This window comes from Micromys minutus (assembly GCF_963924665.1).
Source record: "Micromys minutus genome assembly, chromosome: 11".
Taxonomy (NCBI): domain Eukaryota; kingdom Metazoa; phylum Chordata; class Mammalia; order Rodentia; family Muridae; genus Micromys; species Micromys minutus.
Window position 1 is genome coordinate 15,448,562 of NC_137980.1, and position 21,989 is coordinate 15,470,550.

The 21,989-nt window shown below is 43.9% G+C and overlaps 1 protein-coding gene across 1 annotated transcript in view; it reads left to right on the forward strand.

The window, feature by feature from the left end:
- DMGDH (dimethylglycine dehydrogenase) overlaps positions 1-21,989 on the forward strand; it is a gene marked incomplete at both ends in the record, with an annotated part of 70,716 nt that overhangs the window by 12,667 nt on the left and 36,060 nt on the right. The window contains 8 exons of the mRNA XM_080925606.1: positions 532-696; positions 4,062-4,266; positions 12,250-12,498; positions 15,143-15,341; positions 17,140-17,309; positions 17,788-17,941; positions 20,679-20,844; positions 21,415-21,545. Of these exons, the coding sequence (XP_080781732.1) occupies positions 532-696; positions 4,062-4,266; positions 12,250-12,498; positions 15,143-15,341; positions 17,140-17,309; positions 17,788-17,941; positions 20,679-20,844; positions 21,415-21,545 (1,439 nt within the window). The remainder of the gene's footprint in view (positions 1-531; positions 697-4,061; positions 4,267-12,249; positions 12,499-15,142; positions 15,342-17,139; positions 17,310-17,787; positions 17,942-20,678; positions 20,845-21,414; positions 21,546-21,989) is intronic.

Consider the following 21,989-nt stretch of genomic DNA (forward strand, 5'->3'; position numbering starts at 1 on the left):
AGCCACAGAATGTGTGAATAGTACTTGCTGTGGGAGAGGCTGACTTAGAACCTGGGTCCATTTTGTAACATAACGGTCATTTCTTCAAGTGTATTCTCTAGGTAACTAATTCTTCTTTTTTTCTTTCTTTCTTTTTTTAAATGAAGAGATAATAAATAGCAACTTTCCAAACTTGGTTTAGTGTGTTTCTATATCTAGAAAGTAGGGAGTCAGGGCTCTTGGCAAACATCTTGCTCAGGCTCTACCTGTGCCCTGGCTGCCCATGCCTGGTTCTGGTTCACTGAGCACTTCCGGCTTGTAGTTCTGGTTCACTGAGCACTTCCGGCTTGTAGTACTGCCTAGCTAAATTACAGGAACACCGACTAAATTACTGCGGAATAAATATCTTTTCATAAGATGCAACTATCTTAACGTGATGATTATGATCACCGCCTGATAAACCTCCCTTTCTCACTTGATTTTTCATTGGGCTAGAGGGTGAGTGCCGGAAGACAGTTTATTTATGTGCTTTTACTGGAATTATTGTCACAGGTGGTGGGATTCCATCAGCCAGGTAGCATCAGGCTTGCTACAACTCCCGTAAGGGTGGATGAATTTAAATACCAAATGACTCGAACCAACTGGCATGCCACGGAACAGTATATTATTGAGCCGGAGAAAATCCACGAGATGTTCCCGTTACTGAACATGAACAAGGTATTTTATTTGAAGGGCAATTTTGCTTTGTCAACTTTAACTAAAATTATGTAAAAAAAATAATAAAGTGTTTTAATGAGTTAATTAAAAGTAGAAATAATGGATGTATACATCCAGAATGGCAGCTTTAGATGGTAGGTATTAAACTGTGGGTAGATCACAAGGTTGGCCGTTATTAAGGGGTGTACACAGGGGCAACGAAAACCCTTTTCAGACCCTGCCTGTGACAACTAAGGCAACATTTCTATACCTTTCCATGGCCAGATCCCTCAGACTGGAGTGCTTCTACACACCAGCTGTCTGTGGGGGAGTGACAGCTTGCTATGATGATTCTAGAAGGAGATTACTCAAGTTTTAAAAGTCAAGAAGCCCTGTTCCATATTCTCTCTGACGCTGCCCGGCGTTTTCCTCTCAGACAGTGCCAAGCACAGATCTAGACTAACTTTGAATTTCCTTAAAGGAATCCGCTTGGCAGGGCATTCCATAATTTTTCCCCTCCTGGATGAACATCCTTTGTTCATTTGTTTTGCTTTGTTTTTGTTTTTCTACAGAATAGCAGCAACATTAACACCGACTACGCAAGTATTTATGCAAACAGAGACTATGCTAAGTGCTTTCTATGCAAACTCTGGCTATTATGACCCACAAAACAGAACCTTAAACAATTTACACAGTGGCTAAGTTTGCTCAATTCAGAAGGGCTGAGAAAGTTTTGAACCCAGGGCTCTCTCTGACTCTATCCTGGGTATGGGGAGAAAGCTTGGGGAAGCAGACAGCTGACTTTCCCTGCTAGTGCCAGTAATTACTGTCTCTGAGTGTTTGTGTAAATGCTGTGGATGCTGGGGTGTTGTGCTCTTGTGGGTTTTTTACAGGCTGTAGGGACTCTTGTCTATGAGTTTGTGTGATAGCATTGTTTTTTTTTTTTTTTTTTGAAACCAGTGTTCAGTAGTTTATCTGAACTACTGAACACAGAACTCCCACCAGCATTCCAGCAGAAAATGTTTTTTTTTTAAGATTTATTTATTTCATGTATATGAGTACACCGTCACTGTCAGACACACCAGAAGAGGACACTGGATCCCAGATGGTTGTGAGCCATCATGTGGTTGCTTGGAATTGAACTCAGGACCTCTGGAAGAGCAGTCAGTGCTCTTAACCTCTGAGCCATCTCTTCAGCCCAACGCATTGACCTCCTCTGTACTGCTAAGAATCCATTTGTATCTCTTTATGTCAACCCTGAAACACTTAGAAGCTCTCATCATTACAGATTCCTCAAAGGTATTAGGCAATGAAGACACATGGGCCAGGACACGCCGAGCCAGTCATGGGCTCCCCACAGCAAGCGCAAAGCCGTTAGAGAACACTAGTGTGATACCTGCCATCTGCAGCGGTGTGGGTTCTGTTAAAACCCAAAGTCTCTTGCACTGGGTCCATAAGTATAAAGACTAAATTTTAGTTAAAAAATAAAGATAAAAACCTCAGACAGAAAAGAATCTAGGCCCAGATGGCATCTCTGATAAATTCTAACAGATGGTTGAAGAATTGATATGAATCCTTCACAAAGTCTTCTAAAATTAGAATTGAATGTGTTACTATACAACCTATAGCGCTAGCGTGTCTGATATAAAACCCAGACAAAAACAGAGGAAGAAAAGATAGACTACTGTCCTTTCTGGATATAGATGTGAAAGTCTTTAGTTAAAAACCCAATCAATTGAATAAGCCAAGTCTCTGATGTTGCCAAGTAGAGTGTGTACCAGGAATGCAAGGTTGGTTAAAACCTAACTTAATCAGTGTAATGCTATCACAGTAACAAAGGGAAATGAGCACAAAATAATCTAAGCAGATGCCGGGGAAAAAAGATTTTGTCACGATTCCCTGTTCATACTTGATGGCAAATCCTTGCCAAAGGGATGAGATCTCAGTATAGCATTTTCTGTGCTGCCTCTGCCAGCCCACACCTACCTCCTACATTCTCTCAGAGTGCCTTAGCTGAAGTCTTAACCCAGAGTAACTGTGCAGGAAGTCGTTGTTGAATTATGACCCGAGTACACATTTTCATCAAGCATATGTACTGAGATCTAATACTTTCCTATACTAGGTTACCACTCTAGCACTGAACTGTAATCCCAGCTCACTTTTTGTTTCTTATTTTGAGAAAAGGCCCCCAAAAGCTTTCCAAGCTGTCCTTGAACTCATTGTAATCCAGGCAGGAGTTAAACTTGGAATCCTGCCTTGGCCTTCCTAATGGCTGGGATTACAGACCTGCACTGTCAGACCCAGCTGACATCGGATATATACTGATATATAAATATATTTACAGTATTGAATACTTAAATGTTATAACTGATACATTAACTAGAATTAGATTTGGCTATAAACATGAAAAAAATCACAATAATAATACTTAAGTCCTTTTCTTCATTCATTTGAGCATTTGCGCTGGCAAGTCTTATGCCAACCTGATGTGAGCTAAAGTCATCTGGGAGGAGGGAACCTTAATTGAGGAATGCCTTTAGGGCTTTGATAGGGAGGGCACAGCCCATATTGGCAGTGCCACCTCTGAGCTGGTAGTCCTGGATTCTACAAGAAAGCAGGCTGAACAGACCATGAGAAGCAAGCCAGTAAGCAGTGCTCCCCCATTGCCTCTGCATCAGCTCCTGCCTCCAGTTGCTTAGGTCACGGTGCTCCATCTCAGCAACAGAAGCCCTAGTTAAGAAAGCACTGAATAGTCACTAAGCCATCAAGACTTCAATGATCCAGCCACCCTCTGGACCATCACATTGTTGGTCCAGGGGTTTGACTCTTGTGTTAGTATTTCCTATGTCAGTTGGAGACCAGCCACCACATCTAAATTCCAGACCCCAGGATGGAGAAACGAACAAAGTTGGGCATACACTAGTTATCTTCTTGAAGTGGCTCATGGAAGCTGCCATATAACCCTTTCCTTTGCATTCCCATTGACTAGAACTTGACATTAGCTTTAGCCACTGTCTTCAGAGAAAAGCTGCCTGAAGATGGGGAACTATGCTTGTCCTTAGTGGCCTGTGCCCAAGGAATGGAGACCATTGTGAAGCTTTATCAAGTGTCTTCATGGTGACAAGTGACTCGCCTTGCTCACGTTTGAGTATGACTTAGAAAAGAAAAGACATGTTGACTACTGTGAGGATGCTTTCCCTCTGTGCTGGCACCAAACGCTGTACGTGCCTGGCAAGCACTCTGTCACTCCGCTGTGCAGACGTCCAGCCGTCAATGCACGTTTAAAGTCTAGTCTTATTAAGCATTTGTCAGCAGGCTACACTTGCAACGAATAAGTAAGCATACGTTTCTTTGAATATTTCAATACTTTCTCATGGTTGACTTAGATTTTAGCCGGGCTGTATAACCCAGGAGATGGCCACATTGATCCGTATTCTCTGACGATGGCCCTGGCTGCTGGAGCTAGGAAATATGGGGCCCTTCTAAAGTATCCTGCGCCAGTGACATCTCTGAAGCCCCTGCCAGATGGAACATGGGATGTGGAGACTCCACAAGGATCTGTGAGAGCAAATAGAATTGTGAATGCTGCGGGTAAGCCGCCAGCCCTCCCCATTCCCCCTGCCAAGCTTTTCCCTCCATCCTTGCCTATCCACTACCCCAGGTTCTATTCTTTTCTGCTCTAGTTGTGTCCTGACAACTTAGGCAGCTTTCTCCTTTCTGTGTTTACCTTTGTTCTTTACTAGTTCCACTCATGATCGAACTCCAGGGACTAGGGATGCAACTCAATCGGCAGTTGACTGAGTGCTTACCCAGTACACTTGAAGGTCCCCAGCACTTGGAAGATGGGTGTGGGTGGGGTGGGCAGTGGGATCAGAAGTTCAAGTCCTTTCTGGCTCTATGGGGTTGGGGATTGAGTCTAACCTGGGATTCTTGACACCCTGCCTCAAAACAAACAACAAACAAACAAGTGACTCTAAGTTCCACTATTCTGATTTCTCACTATTCAACTGTTCTTCATGTTCTTTAAAAAGTAGATGTGATCATTTCTGTTCTTTCCCATCTCTCTTATCTATCTGGATTACTTTGACTAGTCAAAAACTTCTAACCCCTTTCCTTTCAGAACATTATTAGGCACATTTCAGTCTTGTTGTTAAGCTGTTCTGTTACAGTTCATGGAGTAGTGAAGGCTGGAGGGATAGGAGATAATCTAAGGACCAACCCACTTTCTATTTGTAGAGCTGAGGCCCAGTGTAGTCATAGCCATTGACTGAGCTGCATCACCAGGTTTCAGGGGTCCAGGACTGGGAGCTAGTCTTTAGATCTTTGTCTGAGGCACTTTCAAACATGTTGGTTACATGTGATGTTGTCCTCGATCCCACACCTACAGAAAGAAAGTCCATGGAAATGCTGTATGGCTGGGACTGGGTTTATAATTTATACTGAAAGACTTGGAGAGCCTTTGTATCTGGGAGATTCCCCCCTCTCAAAGAGACACAGAGGCAGCAACCGATGCAAAAGCAAGAGGTTTATTGATCCGGCACATTGGGGTCATCCTACACCCTGAGGAGAGGTGACCCCGAAAGGCTGTTACAAGCAGTTTTTATACTTTTTAGGGGTACAGGTTACGTCAGCAAGGTTATAGTTTAAACTTATTGGCTAAACATATTGGCCTTTGAATCTATTGGCTAGCAAACATGAGAGGCATCCGAGCTCTATCTGGGATCAGAGGGTCAGGTGACTATCACCCAGTACATTCTGTGGTTTTTCTGAGAATCATTTACTCAAGGGTGTTCCTTCCACAGAAGCGGCATGGGCCGCTGGGCCATTGTTCCCTTTTCTCTATTTGTCAGGCACTAGCAGAAGAACAGGAATTCAGGGAATTTGGCGGGTAGGGGTCTCAGGGGTAGAGAATTTTCCCTTGTGACTTCTTCAGTATTTTTTTTCTTTAAAATGTACTGATCTATTTGTATTTTCTGTGTTTGAGTGTTTTGCTTGAAGGTATGTATGTGTACCATGTGCATGCCTGATGCCCTAAGGCCAGAAGAACTCATCAGATCCCTTGGGACAGATGGTTGTAAGCTGCCATGCGGGTGCTGTGAATGGAGCCCTAGTCCCCTGGAAGAGCAGTCCGTGTGCTTAGCCACTGAGCCATCTTCTTAGCCCCAGTATATTTTCTTACAATTCATAATAGCTCATTTAAATCTAAAATAATCATAGGGCACCAACGGATTTTTGAGCCATTGTTTAATGTATCAAATGAAATAGTCTATATTATTATAATTTCTATTATTGTTATCAGAAAAAAATGATATACCATGAAAATACACGTGAATCATATTTTTTATAGTTCTTTCCCTAAACCACAAATCTGATTGATGTTAATTTTTGAAACATTTTAAAGCATTTAATTAATTTAAAAACATTCAAAACATTTAATTTGTAAAAGTTACATTTTTTTATTAATTTATTTTAGGGGTCTTGGATATAACTTGCTGGAGTTGGTTTCCACAGTCAAAGTCTCCACAATTAAAAGGCTCAAACTCAGATAGTCAGCTTGGCAGGAAACACCTTTATCTGCTAAGCCATCTTATCAGACCCTTAAATTTCTTTTTTTAAATGGACCTATAAAAAGCATTGTTTTTAATATTTAAAAGTCTACATTAGTATTTCAGATTCTTTTGAAGTCATGTCTCCTATTTGAAAATCATAAAACATTATTCTCTTAAAACATGCTTGAGTGGGCTGGGCATGGTAGGGCATGCCTTTAATCTCAGCACTCAGGAGGAAGAGGCAAGCAGATCACTGAGTTCAAGGCCAGCCTGGCCTACAGAGTGAGTTCCAGGACAGCCAGGGCTACACAGAGAAACCCTGTCTCAAAAAGACAAAACCAACCAACCAACCAACCAACCAAACAAACAAAGTCAAACCAAACCAAACCAAACCAAAACAAAGATACTTGAAACTAAAAATATTATAAGACTTGCCTAAAAAGTAGAAATAATTGGATAAAAACCACACCTTGAACCCCACTTTCCCCTGATTCCCTGTCTGTTTCTCTTTGTTTTTCCCATTGATCTTGGGAGCCTTTAGTCCAAGGTATCTTAGAAGACTGGACTTAGAAATCACTCCTTCATTTCCCCTACCAAATAGCCAAGGATCTTTGGAAGTTTACAACTTTTTATGCTCTCCTGAGTTCAGTCCTAAAAACATTTGGCTGCGGTAATAGTGATGGCAAACACAGAGCCCTCCGTATCCAGTTCCTGTGCAGACATTAGCAATTGATAACTGTGCTCATTTTAGGCAAGCTCGCACAGAGTCCCACTGTGCTTTGTTTCAAAATAGCGCCTCAAGACCTCATGCAGTCATAATGTACATTTCGAGAAAATAACTATACTTAACAAGTTTCCCAGTTGCTTCACTAAAATGAATAGAATTACATAAGAAGGTAGCATTGCAATGTTTTTCTCGATCTGTGACATCTAAGGCATTTCTGAAGAGCAAGGCGAGAGCACCCTAAGGAGATCTGTTATCAGATGGGGTTCTCCATGCAGCTGTGGAATTCTGAAGTTGATGGGCTTTTGAAAACAGTGGCAGATAGCTCTTGAGAAAGCCTGTGCTGCCTGGTAAGACACCTTCTAGGGACCCAATTGTAATGAGGGCCCTGAGTGGAGTGGGGATCCTCCTCAAAGTAGGTATTACCCCTCAAAGCTGCCCGACCTCCTTTGCTCTTTAAAGACTATTCTAGGAAGCTCTTTGCTTAGAGCTCTGTGAGCTCCTGTCTCAGTTCTTAAGTCTTTGTCCTGTTCATACCAAATCTTCAACCTATGATCTGACCCTCCCATCTCCTCTTCCTTTTTTTCCCACTGGACGGAAGTTACAATTTACATAATGGTAGCCCCTGGGAAGCATGGAGGTGTGTGTGCATGCATATGTATGTGTGCATGTGTGTGTGCATGAGTGTTTTCTAAAGGCTGGAGCTGTCTATAAGGTAAGTATTGGTAGCTGGGAGCAGTGATCTGGAACACTCATTCCTCTTGTAGCACTGAACGGCTTTAATAAGATCCATTTTCCGAAAAGTAAGCGTTGAGTTAATGGTTGCAGACTGCGGCCGCTGGAATAGTTCCAGAGTCACTCAGGTGAGATGCCACTGGCCTCTGGGCAAAGTCCTTAGGGCATCTCTGGAATCCACTTAAGGAATGGGTGGGCAGACAGGGAAATGTAGTCACATTGAGAGAGATGTGAAGGCTGCTGGGTCTTTGGGATGCCTATAAGAGGGAGTGGGTGAGGGCAGTTTGCTGCTTTTAGTCTTGTTCAGGGCACTGGGGCTCTCAGTCGCGACCCATGCATTCCCAAGCCTGTGCCCGAGGCAAATCACCAATTTATAAACTGGGGATAGTAATACTGTCCCCAAAAGTTATTGTGGTTAGTAAACAGCTAATTAACATAAAATACCCAGGGCTGGAAAACAGTAAAAATTAGATATAATGATAATAATCAAGATGATGGTTCCTATTTCCTTGAGAGTCTATGTCTTTGTCTGGGAAACATTAGCATTGTGTGTCCTGGCTTCTTGGTGCTATTCATGAGATTATTCCTCTCTTTTACCCCAAACCATCTAGCAAACATCTGCTATGAAGTGTCTTCCCAAGGAACTTGGTTGTCAAGCTAGGTTACCTGGGAATTATTCTGGAACATTTCTTGGACATCAGAAAGATTTTAATTTAGGCAGTCTAGCCCGAAGACTCTCAAGGTATATTTATCAGAAGTGTTTTGTTTTGAAATGCTAAGGATTGGGCCCACGGCCTTGCATAAGCTAGGATGGTCTCTGTCGCTGTGATAAAACACCATGACCAAAAGCAACCTGGTGCACAAAGGGTTATACTTCATCTTATATGTCCCCTAATAACCGTCACTGAAGGAAGTCAGGGCTCGAGCCCAGAGGCCAGAACCGAGGCAGAAGCCGCCATTTACTTACAGATTGTTCGGTTTGTTTCCTGTACACTACAGGAGCACCAGCCCGGAGACAGCACCACCCACAGGGGACAGCCCTCCCACGTCAATCACTATTTTAAAAAGTGCTTCACAGGCTTATGTCTTATGGAGACATTTTCCCAGTTGTGATTTCCTCTTCCACATGACTCTGGCTTGTTGACATAAAACTAACCAGGACGCTGGCGTCTACCGCTGAGCTGAATCCCTGCTTTAGGACCTGCATTTTAAATGGTGCTGTCCGTACTGGATGATTTTTCACACACATACACACACACACACACACACACACACACACACACTTCCCCACTTCTTATTGGCTATGGGGTTGGGAGTTGTTGCTGAGGACAACCCAGGGCTGCATTCACATTAATTACTGTTCCATTGAGCTACGCCTTGCCGGTTCATTCCATTGATTTATTTAATTTTACATTGAGCTAAGGTCTTGTTAACTTGCCCAAGTGGCCTCAAACTGAATATATTGCCAGTGGCTTCACACTTAATTGTTTTGCCTTCACCCCTGCTCACATATGGGTCCCATATCCATATCCTATGGACATAGTTCATATCTTCATGCTAACACGTCTCCTCATGCTAACACGCCTCCTGAGAAGCACCGGTAGCCTGGCATGCCAACAGCAGAGCATGCTGACCTTTCTCTTCCCCTTTCCCCTCTCCTTTCCCTCTTCCTCCCCTCTTCCCTTCTCTTCTCACCCCTCTTCCCCCTGATCATTCCTACCCTCTCTTCCTTTGTCCTACCCTCCCCCTTTCCTGTGTGTGTGTGTGTGTGTGTGTGTGTGTCCCCAGTTGTGAACAAGCAGGGCTGCGGAGAGGTTCTCAGCACCACCACCATCTCAGCAGGCTAACTGCCTTTTAGTATCCCGAGCTTTATAAAGTAACCGGCTTCTACCATTGTTGTTTCACCCCTTGCTTGGGCACAGGGACACAGGGACACGGCATAGGGACACGGCACAGCACAGGTAGATACCGTTTGCTATGAAGTAAAGGTTTCTTGTACATGCTAAGGAAGATGCCTGATGATCCTGTTTCTAGTTGACTCACTAAACCTGGGAGAACTTTGTAAATCTTACTTAGACCTTTCCTGATATGACAAACCAGGAAGCAAATGAACGAGGAAACCCAGTCTTTATCCAGAAAGAGTCGCTGCATTTTGCCTTTGCTGTGTACCAGAGTAGGAGGCCTTTCCTGTCACAGCGTGCAAGCCGTCTAGAAGAAGCGAACTTGGTCCTGAGCCAGCCTCCCTTCACTCTGGCCTCATTTCTACCAATCGATGTACGCGTATTTAATTATCCTGTGTGTGTGAGGGGTTGGGGTGTCTGGGCAGCAAATGCAGAGCCCCTGTGCATGCTGGGTAAGTATGCTCTACCGCTGAGGCGCATGCCTGTCCCTGTTCTCTACATGGAAGACAGTTCTAATGCTCACTTTTATTGGCCCTTCAGGTGCTTTGCAGGTAGAGATGAGTGGTTTTTGTTTTGTTTTGTTTGTTTTTCCTTTCAGGATGATTTTTTTTTTTTCTGTGCTTGACTTTCACCTTTGACCTTGGTTGCTAGGATCTCTAGCAGGAGTCAAAGTATAATCTTGGCTAGTTCAATAAACAGAAAAAGAGACTTCTCAAATACTGCCACCAAAGGGGAAACGGGATTTAATGCAATACAGTTAGACAGGGTGTGGGCAAACATGTTTGCTTTGTCTCTATGATAAAATGCATTAATAAGCAAGGCACTAGACTCAGAAATTCATAATTATGTTTGACTAGGATGGAATTTATTTTCTTCAATTTATGTTTCTAATAGAAACCACTGGATCAGGGATTCTGCAGTAGTTTGAATTGCTTGGCTAAATAATGTGACTTTAGATTTAAAAACAGTCGTAGTTTGTACAAAGACAATAAGTGGCTTGGATGTGTTTTCCTACAAAGAAAATCCTGACACTGGTAATTTATACCTTTCTATAGGCAGCAATAAATTACGTCTCTAAATTATTAAAGACCAGCAAACGTCTCCAGTGCCCACAGGTTGGATTTCAAGTTTACAAAGGGGAGGCAGTGGAGGGTGATTATTCATGCATGGATAACCTGACAGGCCAGGGCAGAACAACATGGGCTGCTTAGCTGCTCAGGGAAACAGGCTGACTCACAGGTACCCTGAATTTTGTAATAACAGGGATCTCAAAACCCCTTGACTTACTTTTTTTTGAGAAAATTTAGACAAAAAACCAAAACCAAAAAAAAAAAAAAAGAAAGAAAGAAAAAGAAAAAGAAAAGAAAAGAAAAGAAAAAAGAAAGAAAATTATACTACAATCTTAAAAAGCAGTAATTGAGAGGGTTTGTCAATCCTTTGGTAATTACCCAAAACCACTGTGAAAAAAGCTGGTCTCAGAAGTCCCTCCTTATAAATAATTAACTGATATATAAGTACACCATACTTTTATCCCCCACCCCACCCCCAAAAAAGCAAAAAACCCTACATTGATCATTTTATATCCTAAAATGCCCTTTTATGGGTAATGCTGTGGTGTTTGTTTAAAATAAAGTCTTGCTAGCTGGGTTTGGTGACTGGTAGTCCTTCACTGGGGGGAAATAGAGGCGAGAAGTTCAGAAGTTCAGTGTCAGCGTTTGAGGCCGGCTCTGGCTACATGTAACCCCATAACCCCACCCCTACCCCACTCCCCAAAAAAAGAAGAAGAGCAAGAGCGAGGAGCTAGAGAGAGCGTGCCTTGCTGCTGCTGCTGCTGCTGCTGCGTTTACAACAGCAAAGGCATTGAAATTTGGTGCTCTTAGACCCTGGGGTCTCTCAGACATACATAAGAAGGGGAAACATCTGTTTCAGAAATGGATGTGCCCAATCTCCATCTTGCTGTTCACTACCCCCCACCACCCCTGCAGTGCTCAGGATGAACCACCTAGATCATGCCAGGAAGTCCCCCCACTGAGCTTTCCTGTAAGTCTCTAGTTTTCTGACTCCAGTGCTTGACGAGAAGGTGCCTCACAAACTCACCGTTACTCATGAAGTAGCAGAACTTAATGGATTCTCCTCCCAAAGTACAGAGACTCTCAATTACACACACTCAGCAGGACAGCCTGGAGCGTGTGGACCTGGAGGAGGGCAGGGTTTAGGGGTAGGAGTTGACTCCGAGGGCTGCGGCGTGCTGTGCTGTTCTGAACTGTGAGGATAACGTCTGCACAAGGGCTAGTTTGCCATTGTCTTTCTTATATGCATTTGCATTTTGTATGTTTTATATGTTGTTATTTTTTAAAGCTCACCTTTGCTTGTGGGTAATAAGATTTTTCACGGATGGAGTTTCTTTGAGTTGCAAATATTACTGAAACTCTTGCCCCCTTTTCCATTCTATTTTGCAATGATCAATAATACTAAAGAGGTTGGAGATGTGACTCAGTGGTAGAGCGCCACCTGGCAAACATATATAAGGCCTTTGGTTTGCTCTCCAGCACTGGACCAAATAAACAATGAACTTTCCTAATATGAAATGGTGTATCAATGTCATGGGCATATGTATCATGTACGTGGTGGCATTTTTTTTAAAAAAATGATTTTCTCCCTTAAGGATTCTGGGCTCGTGAAGTGGGTAAAATGGTTGGACTAGACCATCCCCTGATCCCTGTGCAACATCAATATGTCGTCACATCAACAATCCCAGAAGTGAAGGCTTTGAGACGAGAACTCCCAGTCCTTCGAGACCTGGAAGGCTCCTACTACCTCCGGCAGGAAAGGGATGGGCTCTTGTTTGGTCCCTATGAAAGTCAGGAGAAGATGAAACTTCAAGCCTCCTGGGTCACTCACGGAGTTCCCCCAGGTGGGTGCAGCCAATGAGAGGTGTGCAGGTCAGAGATGATGAATCAGCTCCCCAAGGCTGGGAGTCAGGTATAGGATAGGACAAAATCCCAGTGCTGACCTTCAGGTGTCTGGGATGGCATGAGGGAGGGGGTAGAGGTGATTGTCCTTACACCCTGTGGAGAAAGCCAGGCAGGACGAAAGGGCAGAGACACAGTTGAGAGGATGACATTGGTGCTGGGGCTTCTGGAAAAGACTCCAGTTATAGTTATATCTGCCCATACCAACTTTCCGTCATCTCTCTCTTCCTCTATCCGCCTGCTTGGTAGTTAAAAGTTCTGAACACAGATGCTTACACTCTGACAGTGGTCTACACTGTAGGTACACAAGACAAGGTACCCAGTCTACAACTGGATAGCCAGAGTCCTCAACAAAGGTGGAGCTATGGGCAGGGGCCCTCCTATGCCTTGAAAGTGGGAGAGGCTTGGAGCCGTGTGCCTCAGCAAGAGGGACGGTGCTTTCTAGTTCTGCTGGGGGAGAAGGGCCTGGGCATTTTTGTTTTTGTTTTGCATTTTTCCCATGAGGCCAAATCAAGAATCAGGTTGTCTAGGAAGACACCTCTAGTTTTCGTCTTGTGTGTATGTGTTTGTCTATGGATGCAGGTACATGTATGTACAGATGTGTGTATATGTGAAGACCAGAGAACATCCTTAGATGTCATTTCCAAGACACTGCCTACATTTTATTTTTTGAGCTAAGTCTCTCGCTGGCTAGGAGCCCATCAGAAGTTAGTCTGGCTGATGAGTCCCAGGAATCTACATTGTCTCCATCTCCCTAGTGCTAGGATTATAATGCATGTAGCCTCTATCTATCTATCTATCTATCTATCTATCTATCTATCTATCTATCTATCTATCTATCTATCTATCTTCCTTTCTTCCTACCTACCTACCTACCTATCTATCATCTCTCTCTCTCTCTCTCTCTCTCTCTCTCTCTCTCTCTCTCTCTACCTACTTACCTACCTACCTTCCTTCCTTCCTTCCTTCCTTCCTACATACCTATCTATCTATCTATCTATCTATCTATCTATCTATCTATCTATCTATCTACCTACCTACCTACCTACCTTTCTATCTATCTATCTATCTATCTATCTTTCTGTCTGTCTGTCTGTCTGTCTGTCTATCTATCTACCTACCTATCTCTCTTTCTATCTATCTATCTATCTATCTATCTATCTATCTATCTATCTATCTACCTACCTACCTACCTACCTACCTACCTATCTATCTATCTATCTATCTATCTATCTATCTATCTATCTACCATCTATCTATCAATCATCTAAAAGGTGGACTCTGGATTTAAACTCAGGTCTTTGTTTTTGCAAGGCCAGTTCTTTTCTAGACAGGGCCGCCACCCCAGCCCTATTTTCTAGAATTATATGTTGATAAATAGTTTGCAGCATGGAATATATCTCTCCCTCTCAAGTAACAGGAAAGGATTTCTGACCCACCTCACCTCCTGCAGAGGCTGGTCCCACTGCCAAGGGGCTCTGGCTTTGCTGAATGGGCCCTGCACATCTGGACCTGAGCACAATTGCTCCTGATTTCAGAGTGAGGACTAAGCCAGTGGGAGGCTGAGGCGAGGCTCTCTCTTCACTCTGCTTATGCTGTGGCTTTTCTTCCAAGTAAATGCTGAACAAATATTTAATTAGTCCTAGCTGGAGGGAGAGCCAGACTGTGAGTTGTTCCTGGCATGGGTGTCCATGTGTCCTAGGGTAACCCTGATAGCCTAGAGGCTCCATGCCCCTGCCCTACCCTGCAGAACTGTGAGAACCTGGGTGGATACTGTGTGGACAAATGTCATGACGTTTACCTGTGGCCCTGCTTTGTGTCACAGTAACTTGTAGCACAAGAATATGGTGGGGGTTGTGCAGAACTCACCTCTGTGTACAGAACCCTCGCCCGTGGGTACATGTGGGAGCAAGCTTCAGGAAGGAGGCTGTCTGATGAAAAGATGGTTCAAGGAGCTCTTAAGTCTTCCCTCCCAAATCCTGGAGCATGGTTTTCCTCCTCCAGAGAACGGTCCTCCTCCAGTGTCCTGGAGTGACTGACAACCCATTTCCTCTCACTTTTCCATTAATTGAAAGATTTTTAAAAATCTCTCCTAAAAAAATCAATTTATTGTTCTTTTTAAAATAACGATTGGGTTAAATATTGGGGTCAGGGGGAACAAGCACAAATTTTGTTTCTCTTTACTAAAAAGGTGATTTATGTTTCAGTAGAAATAGCACTGTAGTTCCAGGAGTGTGATGGTGACGGTGTAGGATCGATAGTGAGTGCTGAGTTAGACTTCATATTTCTTACACTGATTGGTTGACTGGTGTGTATGTGGGTGTTCAGATGTCACGGCATGTGTGCAGGGGTCAGAGGATGACTTACAGAAGCCAGTTCTCTCCTTCTCCCATGTGGGTCCCAAGGAATGAACTCAGGCTTGGTTGTAGCCGCCCTTCAGCCTCGGAGGCATCTCAGTGGCCCCAAGTTTAGCATCTAAAGGAAAAGTAAAAAACCTTCTGTCCAGGCACCTGTTTCAGAGACGGCCTCGCTCTGAGACTTGCCTGTATGTGAGGGACATTCTCACCATGACATCTATCTCTCTAGGTTTTGGAAAGGAACTTTTTGAGTCTGACTTAGATCGAATCACAGAGCACCTGGAAGCTGCTATGGAAATGATTCCTGTTTTGAAAAAGGCAGACATCATCAATATTGTCAATGGCCCTATTACCTACTCTCCCGACATTCTGCCTATGGTGGGGCCCCATCAGGGGCTCAGGAACTACTGGGTGGCAGTTGGCTTTGGGTGAGTAGCACCCTGAGAGTTGACATTTCCTGTAGAACTACTTACCGCTAAAATCTAGTCTTGAAACATCAGGCCCCCAAATGGAAACTATGGAAGAAGATGAGAATGAGGGGGATGGGGAGGAAGGTAAGGTTGGGATTGTCTTCTTCTGATGAAGGAATGGAAGATGGGACTAATCGTATAATGAGCTAAGCACTTACATGATACATGTCAGCACATGGAGGGTGACCATTTTCTGAAACTGTCATCATGTGTTTCCTATCACCTCCGTTCTTCATGCCACTGCCTTCCAAGGGGTTAACCTGCCCCAGTCGGACAGGAGTGTTCTTATAACAGAATGTGACGCCTTCAAAATATCAAACGAATAACACGGCTTACGCATTTTCACCATAATTCTTCTTTGTCTAACATGATTTACTTCTGTGTGACTCCCTCTTCTGCTTCCTACTTAAGATTCCACTCCTGGCCCGTGTTTCATTTCTAATATTTGTCCCATTAATATGCTGAATCCCGATGTTGAATTCACCACACTGTCAAATTGCAGCTTCGAATATTCTAGTTTTCTTTCTGTTCTCTTTGTCCATTTGTTCAGATAATCTTTAATGATTTCCAGCTCTGTGCCAAGCCTCAAGCTTCAAGTACAGTGTTGTGTTTTATTCTCCCCGACTGCTGACTTGTTGCCAGACAAGGTGCACTCATTTTCCTGAAGGAGTGCAGTTCTGGAGAAAGCATTTTGCTTTCTTCCAATTTCCTCCCACCCTTCTTAGGACTGAGGTGCTGGCTGTTAGGTTACTATAGTTTGGGGGTGCCGGAGTGCTTGTGTTAGGATTTTTTAAATATGTAGTTGTGGGGGTCAATTGAGGGAGAGAATGGGGTTCTCCCAATTAGTATCAATTTCCCTTGATTCTCTCTCCATGATTTTCACACCATTCAGTTTTCAAAAACTCTTTTTATGTTATCATAGGTAAACCCATATTGAAAGGCTTTGTTAGATAAGATCTGATCATTCTGATATCACAATCATATGAGGCTTAAAACATCTTTCTGTGGCTGAGGATACAGCTCAGCAGAGCACTGGCTTAACATGCAAAAACAAAACAAAACCCCAAAACCTGAGTTTGATTTCAGTGTCCTATCAGCCAGGCATGGTGGTGTATCCCTTTAATACTGGAAGATCAGAAGTTCAAGCCCACCCTCAGCTTTGTAGTCAGTTCAAGGCCAGCCTGGGTTACGTAAGACCCGGAAGCATTGTCTTGTAAAAATAGGAGACAAACAGACCTTCCTTTCCAAGTGACCTATTAGTTGCCAAGGACGGAGGTCATGTTCCTCACCTTTTCCCACAAGCGCCCACTGTGTCTGAATGTGTGCCTCTGTTTGAATGCTTCTAAGCTGAAGGTTCTTTGCCTAAGAGACTCTGCACTACACTGAGTTGAGAAGAGATGGGGATGGGTACCACCCACTGAATTTCCCTCAGTCAGGATAAAGTCAGCTCAAGAAGGCTTCTGAGCATCAACCACTTCTCTGGAGTCTGCATATTTACTAGTGAACAGCCATAGGCTATCTGTAGGTATGGTGTCCCTTGAGAAACTGTAAACAAACCAGCAACCGAGTCAGGCTCCTTTCATTTGCATGCCAGAACATAGATTGATTTGTTTTTGAGGAAAAAATGGTTATTAAAACATAAAGATTATATTGCTTGTGGTTCTAAAGAGTGTCTGATGCCCTGTAAGGTATTTGGACATTTCACCACTTGAATGTACCACATCTGTAATATCCGAAACATCTTTGTATCCAAAAGCTATGGCATAATCCATGCTGGTGGGATAGGGAAGTACCTCAGTGACTGGATCCTGCATGGAGAACCTCCTTTTGACCTCATAGAACTAGATCCTAATCGCTATGGCAAGTGGACAACACCGCAGTACACCGAGGCCAAAGCCCGAGAATCGTACGGGTTCAACAACATTGGTGACGTACTAACTTGCTCTTATCTAGAAAGACCTGCAGCACCTCTCTAGACACTCCGTTCTGTTCCCTGGGGCTGGCGGGGGACTCTAAAGAACACCGTGCCTTAAGACATGGCAAGGAATGTGTTACCATCCATGGTTAATGTACTGGGTCCGTCACTGATTGTGATACTATATATGGATGATGTATTGGGTTCATCACTGATTGTGTTACTATACACAGATAATGTACTGGGTCCATCACTGATTGTGTTACTATATACAGATAATACACTGGGTCCATCACTGATTTTAATCAGTCAGTGTATTTTCACTTTACTCTTTGATGGTCAGTATAACTAACATCTTTGGGGGGAAAAACATATATATGCTTTGGGGTTGTCAGCCCCATTATTTCCATTGTTAAAAACCCTTCAGTGTATCGAATTGAATCATTTCAATTATAAACTATTAGAGCACTGTGTTTGTTCCCTTCTCAGTTGGTTATCCTAAAGAAGAACGATTTGCTGGGAGGCCAACCCAGAGAGTCAGTGGGCTCTACAAAACCCTGAAGTCCAAGTGTTCCATGGGCTTCCACGCAGGCTGGGAACAGCCACATTGGTTCTACAAGTCTGGCCAGGACACTCAGTATAGGTAAGTGGCTGTCTTAGTGTTGTAGTTATCAGTCTGGGGGAGGTCCCGCTCTGCTCCTCTGGAGGAAGGTAGTTCTACGCTGCAGGTCCCTGGGAAGGCTGCTTCTGGTATGCTCTGCCTGGCCCACAGGAGTTCAGGCTGGGAGGCGTGGGAACAAATGCCAGCTGGGTGCCGCCAGGCCTGTGAACTCTGGAGGGCCAAGATTCAGCCCAGTGCTCAGATTATAGCCCTGCTGGCCAGGACCATAACCCCCTGCCTGACTATTAGAAAAGTGCAGAGCCTGCGATAAGGCTCTGGGATAAAGTGTTCACAGAGGACAAAAGAGTTAGGATCACAAAGGAGCCAGGACCTAGGAGAAGGTTTCAATATGTGTCTTTATTTTTGCGCCCCTCTCTCCTTTTTCCTGTTCTTTTTAAACAGCCCGGGATTCAGCCACCGGATTCCCATACGTTTGCTTCTAAGATTGTCCATAATTGTTTTTCTAATGCTACATGTGTGTGCAGGGGAAGGACTTAGGGAGTGGCTGATTTGGCTAGAGTCTACGCCACTCTCTCCTGTAGAGGTGGGGTGTGGGGCTTGCCTAGAGCCTTGTATATCTGCCCCATTCTGGTGCATCCAGGCAAAGTGGATTTGCAATCGGGAGTTCAGAAAGCACCTGCCGGTTGACAGTTACCTGTCTTGGGGCTCGACAAAACTCGATCTCCCACATTGCCACTTTGGCCCTTCAATCCCACATCTTAGCCTGCCTATGGTTCTGATCAGTGGCTGCCACCGCAGGGGTAGACAGGAGAATGACAGCAGGACATGGGTTCCTCTCCGTTATAACTGTGCCTCTCTCAAAGGAGCACTGAGTCTACTCTGGTCCCATTTGCCCGTTTATGATGGAGGTTTCCCTTGGACCATCCAAGAGGACACTGGCCAGTCTCAGTGATGCCTGGTCTCAGAGGGCTTTTCTCAGCCCTGCCAAAGTACTACCATGACTTTAACTGGCTGCTGAAGGTTTATCAATGGCTTAGGGTTCTTGGACAAATTTCATGGCATTCAAATGTGTGGAAAGGCCCCGCAGCTCTGGGTTCATGAAACAGACAAGAACACCTGCACTTGGGGTTAAGCTAAACCTCCAACTATGCTACTGAAACAAGTCTCCAAGTCCCTGGGAAGTACCACATGTCACTGCTAGACACTGGAGTTAATGGTGGCTATTTTTCCCAGTGAGAACCCATAAACTAAGAGAAACAGAGCCGCAAATCCAGAAGCTAATTTACAGTTCCTGTCCACTTGTCACTTTGCTATTTTAAACAGGGTTCAGGGCTGGTAAAATAGTTTGTTGGTGAAGCGCTTGTCATGCATATGTGAGGACTTGAGTCCAATTCCCACTACCCGTGTATAAATGCTGGCTGGGCACAGGGGCTTTGCTTGTAATCCTGGTGTTGTAGAGGTGGAGACGCATGGGTTCCTGGGGCCTGCTGGCCAGTCAGTCCAGCCTGTTGGTGAACTTTGGGCCAGTAAGAGACCTGTCTTGGAAATAAAACAAGCTGAATGGCTCCTGACATATGTCATGGTAGTCGTCTATGGCCTCAATATGTACAAGCACATATATGCACATATATCCACATATGAATGTACATGCACATGAAACAACAGATTTTGAAGTCTACTTTAAATTCAATTAAGTGGTGTAAAAATACAGTGGTGGAGATGCTGTGGATGAGTGTGTTCGGTTCTAGGGGCAGCTGGTCTATAATGGTTGGAAGCCAAATGCTTATGACTCAGATAAATTTTAGCTTTGTTTTTCATTTTGTGATGTTTAAATCAGACTTAATTAAAAAAAATTAATAGTTAAGCTACAGGAAGACTCTGCAGACTTAGCACCCTGTTTGGAAGCTAAAAACACCATGTTAGAATCCCATTTGCTAAAGTGGAGATGTCAGATGACCTTGGTACTAGATCCTGTTCTGTCACTAGCTACTGAGGACCCAGGAGCCACTCTGTGCCTTTTCTCTGAAGAGAGAAAGTGCTGGGCTAGACCACTGCTTATCTCAGGGGTGGGCTAGACCTTCGCTTATATCAGGTGTGGGCACCCCCTGGAACCTGCCATGGTGCCCAATCCCCTTTTAACAAGTGGAAGTAATCTGTATTCACAGTGCTGGCTAGATAGCATGAGTGTGCATATGCATACATATGACATATACACACATAGTTACACAGAGACGTACATGCTCATACACACACAGAGATATACACTCATACACACAGAGAGACAGGTACAGGTACATACACACAGACACAAAGACATGTATGTACATACATGCACAGACACACATGCACAACATTCTTATACACAAGTGTATATATGCACACAATCCATTCTGATTTAGTGAGGCTTTACAACTGGTGTTTGAAAAACACTCCTCAGATGATTCTGACATGCAGCCAGGCATCAAAACCTCTGGACTGTTGCCTTCTACACTGCCCTCCAGACCAGAGTACCCATGAGTTCTGTCTTATTTTTCTCACTAATTAACACTTCACTCACTATAAAGTGGGTCAAACAGATAGATGAGTAAACTATAAAAGGTCAGATTCCAAAATGTGTATATGATTTACAGAAGAGATTTGAGGGTGCCCCTCCCCCAGCTTCAGAAGGCCTTCTTAGAAGGGAGAAACTGATTGAGATATTCTTATTTTACGTTTTATCATTTTGGGGTAATGGATGGCAGTAAATATTGTGTTTCAGGCCAAGTTTCCGCCGCACAAACTGGTTTGAGCCGGTGGGCTCTGAGTACAAGCAGGTTATGCAAAGAGTTGGTGTGATTGACCTGTCTCCATTTGGCAAGTTCAACATCAAAGGCCGAGACTCCACCCAACTTCTGGACCATCTCTTTGCAAATGTCATTCCCAAGGTAAATAGACAAGGTCCAGGATTCTGACCTGGGCCTTTATAAAAACCCAGATCCAACCTTATTTGGCTTCACGTATTCCAAGTGGATGCTAGAATGCACCAAGGGACCTCCTGGAGTGTGCAAGGGGACATTTCTGCTGAGTAGATTGTCACCTGGCAAAGCAGTGGCTTCACTTAACATGCCAATGAGATCTTAAAAGTCGATTGTGGTTAGATGAGTGTGTTGTTGGTTTCTTAGAGAATTATTGCACTTATTTTATCTATGTGTGTCACGCATGTAGAGGTCAGAGGATAACTTACAAAAGTCTTTCTTTTTGACCTGTGGGTTCCAGGAATTGAATTTAGCTTTGGCCAAGAGTGCCCTTACTTCAGGGCCATCTTCCCAGCCTCAAAGTGCCAGTTTTAGGGCAAACAATTTTCTATGATTGTTTAAACGAAAAACTTAACCTTTGGTTTAATTCATCTACTTGACATAGATAGTAAGAGGTGAGGCTTCTCCTGGTACGGACAACTGACGTGTGTGTAAAGTTGCTTAATTCGTCCTCAAATGATTTTAAATTCTTTTGTGCAGGTGGGTTTTACAAACATAAGTCACATGCTGACACCCAGAGGTCGAGTATATGCCGAGCTGACGGTTTCCCACCAATCTCCTGGGGAGTTCCTGTTGATTACCGGCTCTGGGTCGGAACTTCACGATCTTAGGTAAATGAACATCCAGTGAGATGATTTTGTACAAGTGACGCAATGACCCAGCCTTACACAGTTTTTCCTGTGCTTATATTCTCGTTTCATGTTTTTTTTTTTTTTTGTTGTTGTTGTTGTTGCTGTGATGAAATGCTGTGACAAAAAGCAATTTAGGGGAGAAAGGCATAGACTTCAGTTTGCAGTTTCAGGTTACAATCCATCACTGTGGGGAAGTTAAGGCAAGAATGGGAGCTTCAAGAGTTAGTCATGTTACAGATGCAGTCAAGAGCAGGGAGAGATGAAAGCAGGCATGGTGACTTGCTTGCGCTCATCTTGGTTTTCCCACTGTCATAGAGAGGTGGACGCTCTTCTCGGGGAATGCCGCCACCTGTGGGCCCCTGTGTGGGGAATGGCCACCACAACAGGATGAGTCTTCCTACTCCATTTAATGTCATTTAAAAG